At 46.8% G+C, this 3750-nt stretch overlaps 1 protein-coding gene across 12 annotated transcripts in view; it reads right to left on the reverse strand.

The window, feature by feature from the left end:
• Positions 1-3750, reverse strand: part of nlrc5 (NLR family, CARD domain containing 5) — a 181119-nt gene that overhangs the window by 54320 nt on the left and 123049 nt on the right. For all 12 annotated transcript variants that reach the window (XR_006314163.1, XR_006314162.1, XR_006314161.1 and 9 more), the window contains 2 exons: positions 2896-2979; positions 1823-1906 (listed from right to left, as the gene is read on the reverse strand). Coding sequence is in view for 9 of the 12 variants with exons in the window: in XM_043707157.1 (XP_043563092.1) it covers positions 1823-1906; positions 2896-2979 (168 nt within the window). In the remaining 3 variants the exon portion in view is untranslated. The remainder of the gene's footprint in view (positions 1-1822; positions 1907-2895; positions 2980-3750) is intronic.

Consider the following 3750-nt stretch of genomic DNA (forward strand, 5'->3'; position numbering starts at 1 on the left):
GGGGTTCTGTCCTGGTGGCGATTGGAGGGGCAGGGTTCAAGGGCAGAGGAGCGGGAAGTAGAGGAGATGCGGTGGAGAGCACCGTCAACCACGTCTGAGGGGAAATTGCAGTCTTTGAAGGAGGCTATCTGGGTTGTTCGGTATTGGAATTGGTCCTCCTGGGAGCAGATGCGGTGGAGGCGAAGGAATTGGGAATATGGGATGGTGTTTTTACAGGGGGCAGGGTGGGAGGAGGTGTAATCTAGGTAGCTGTGGGAGTCGGTCGGTTTATAGCAAATGTCCGTGTTGAGTCGGTCGCCCGAGATAGAAATGGAGGGATCTAGGAAGGGAGGGAGGAGTCTGAGACGGTCCAGGTGAATTTGAGGTCGGGGTGGAAGGTGTTAGTAAAGTGGATGAACTATTCAACCTCCGCGTGGGAGCACGAGGAAGTCCCAACCCTCGGACTCAGCACCGCCTTCTTGACCCGCAATCTTCTTCCCGACCTTTCCGTCCCCACCCCCTCTCCAGCCTATCACCCTCACCTTAACCTCCTTCCACCTATCACATTCCCAATGCCCCTCCCCGAAGTCCCTCCTCCCTACCTTTTATCTTAGCCTGCTTTGCACACCTTCCTCATTCCTGAAGAAGGGCTTATGCCCGAAACATCGATTCTCCTGCTCCTTGGATGCTGCCTGACCTGCTGCGCTTTTCCAGCAACACATTTTTCAGCTTAGAGGGATATGGGCCAAGTGCTGGCAAATGGGACTAGATTAGGTTAAGATAACTGATTGGCATGGATTAGTTGGACAGTAGGTTCTGTTTCAGTGCTGTACAGCTCTATGACTGTAATTACATGGGGAAGACCAAATGTAATGGCAATGACATTTCACGAATAGCTCATCTGTCATACCAAATCAGACAGACCTTTTTAACGGGAAAGCCTAATGCGCTCTTCAAATCTTGTTACCTGAACCATTTAGCTTCTGGGAATTAACAGTATTAGAATATTTACTGATACAGGAGGTTTTTTTTAAGAAACTAAATGTTTTGAAAGCCTGGGTAAAGATATGCCTTATTTTGCAATCTAATGCGAGCTTGAGTAATATTGGGAATTGATTTGGCATTAAGCGATAGTGTAAAAGGGGCCAGTATTTGATCAGCTGTATATTACAAAATCCCTCCTGGTATGCTTTTACATATCCAGCCAGGACAGATATAAAATAGATGGATGATTCAATATTGCACGTTTTGAGAGGCACAACGTGAATTTGAAAATTGAGGTGCTTTTGAATGGGATTCCAGACACCTCTTTCCCCAAAACTGAGCAAAAACTCTATCTGATAAGGCGAGAATGGGGTAGGCTCACGTCAAATTTCCAGAGCTTTTTCTTTCCCTTACTGGCCCTGTTCTTTCCCTCTCCCAATGGCTATTGGGACATAGGGAGTGAGGGGCAGGCTTGAGTGATTGCTTGGTCTTTTCCTATTTGTGTCTGGAGGTCAGATTCCCAGCCAGCCTGACTTTGCACTGAGCTGGATTTTAACTTACACAAAAACCAGTTGGTTATATGGTGTTAAAATTGGACCCATTTGCTTTAATGGAAGAATCCAAACAGGGTCAAGTTATGGGCATCCAACCTTAACATCCTTCATCCTGCCCAGGGCGCTAAAGTTAGAAAGCAGGATGTAGTATGCAGTGCCTTCCATTTTCCAGCAGTGTTCACTTCAACCCCAAAGAATAAATCTTAAAAATTTAACAGGCAATAAATATTGATTTAATGGCAGTAATAGATTTAAACAAGGCAATTGATAGAATAGTTCATTTCTTTTGACCCGTTCTTACTGACCCAATGTCCGCGACATTCAGATGAGTACAGATACATTGTGTAAGATTGGCAGCATCTTCACCAGTGATCCACGGCTCTTCAAACCTGAAAAGCAAACCAAAAGTGCCACTGCCGATGACTGCATTTTAACTTCAATACCACAGATTCTTAGGTGACCAAGGCAAGAATTTTCAGCCCCAGTCAAGCCTCGGAACTGAGGGGACAAAAAGACAGTACGCAAGGCCCTTGGCTCCGTCCTGCACCAGGGCGGGTTACCCAGAGGCAAAGCAGGGTGGAGAGGAGCAGAAGAGCTATATGTCAACAAGTAGCAGGTGCTTGATGAAGCTACAGACTATCCAGTCACGTGGGATGCTCCAATTAGCTTCCAGATCTTCACAGGCACCTGGGATCAGTGAGCTATCCACAAGCAGCTTCTTGGTGGTTGACTAGGTTTTGGGGAAGTGGGGGGAGCAGGAGCAAACAGGGCGTGGTGCAAACAGGCGGCGCACTAGGCATGCTTAAACAACCTCTCCATTTGTCTGGATTTAGCTCAGCAACAGCCTGTGGTGCGTCCTGCACCATCATTCCCTCCTCACTCCATCCCACCTACCCATCCTCTAAACGTGGCCCAGTTGCAAAGATCGTTTTCGATTTTAGATTTGCCATAGCTCCCCAGCTCTGCGGATGGTGAGCTTGTCCACTGGCTGCTAATTGATCATTACAGGAAAAATCACATGCTGTTTCCAGGGGAGATGGGACATTTCCCCCCCCCCCCCCCCCACTTGTACCTGATGGAAGGAACCTACAGGAAAAATTATGGCCCTGGAGTCAATTTGGGATCTTGAAGTGAGATTCCTAAAGTCTTTGCTGAAATTTTCAATTTACCAGCTTCTAAATGGTGAAAAAGAAAAAAAGTATCCCCATGATAATTCACATGCAGGAGTCTCAAAGGTCAGGTCACAATGACCTGAGGACAGAATGGTTGACAGGCATCAAAGCCAATAAGCAGCATGGACAGTACAGTTGGAAGAAAAATAATTTAGAAATAATGAACACTGCATCATTTCTTTCACCTCAGGCAGCAACACTCTTACCTGACTGTTAATGCTTTAGGACAAGCCATACATGCCTCCAAGAGACTCTCCATTGCAGCAAGAGAAATTCCATTCCTCTGTAGGCTGGAGAAAAAGACATTACAAGTCTCACATTTCCAAGGAAGTGAAGTGAAGGGAAGGGAAGGTTTATTAACTGTCCAATACCAGTGAGATCTATGTAATGAAGGTTTTCAGTAATTCTAACAAAGAACCAGGCACTTACTTGGGCATTGTTGCCCACAATCCTCTGCTTTATTTTCTGTCCCCTCCCCCCACAGGGTTAAATCCTGAATAGAGCTGTGATTCCGCCACTCGGGTGTTTTCCTATCTTCCTGGTGGTGGAAATTGCATAAAGATTCGTGCACTTTGTGTCTCGCACTGTGTCTCATACCTGCACACACACCATGGGTGCTGGGGAAAAGAAAAGTGCTACCGCAGTTAGGCGGTAGTGTGGGGGTTATATTAAACAAAAAATAGAGCTGTGATTCCATCCCCAAGAGAGACACCGACTGCTTGGACGCATCCTACAGTGCCACTGAGAGTGGTGGACACTGCCAGTACTGCATGTCGGAATTTACTAGGGACTGATGCTGCACCCCTGGGTGAGAGGGAAGTGAAAAAGGTTTAGATTAGATTAGATTAATTACAGTGTGAAAACAGGCCCGTCGGCCCAACAAGTCCACACCAACCCGCCGAAGCGTAACCCACCCAGACCCATTCGCCTACATTTACCCCTTCACCTAACACTATGCGCAATTTAACATGGCCAATTCACCTAACCTGCACATTTTTTTTTGTTGGAGGAAACCGGAGCACCCGGAGGAAACCCACGCAGACACGGGGAGAATGTGCAAA

The sequence above is a fragment of the Chiloscyllium plagiosum genome, chromosome 17 (genome assembly GCF_004010195.1).
Source record: "Chiloscyllium plagiosum isolate BGI_BamShark_2017 chromosome 17, ASM401019v2, whole genome shotgun sequence".
Taxonomy (NCBI): Eukaryota; Metazoa; Chordata; class Chondrichthyes; order Orectolobiformes; family Hemiscylliidae; genus Chiloscyllium; species Chiloscyllium plagiosum.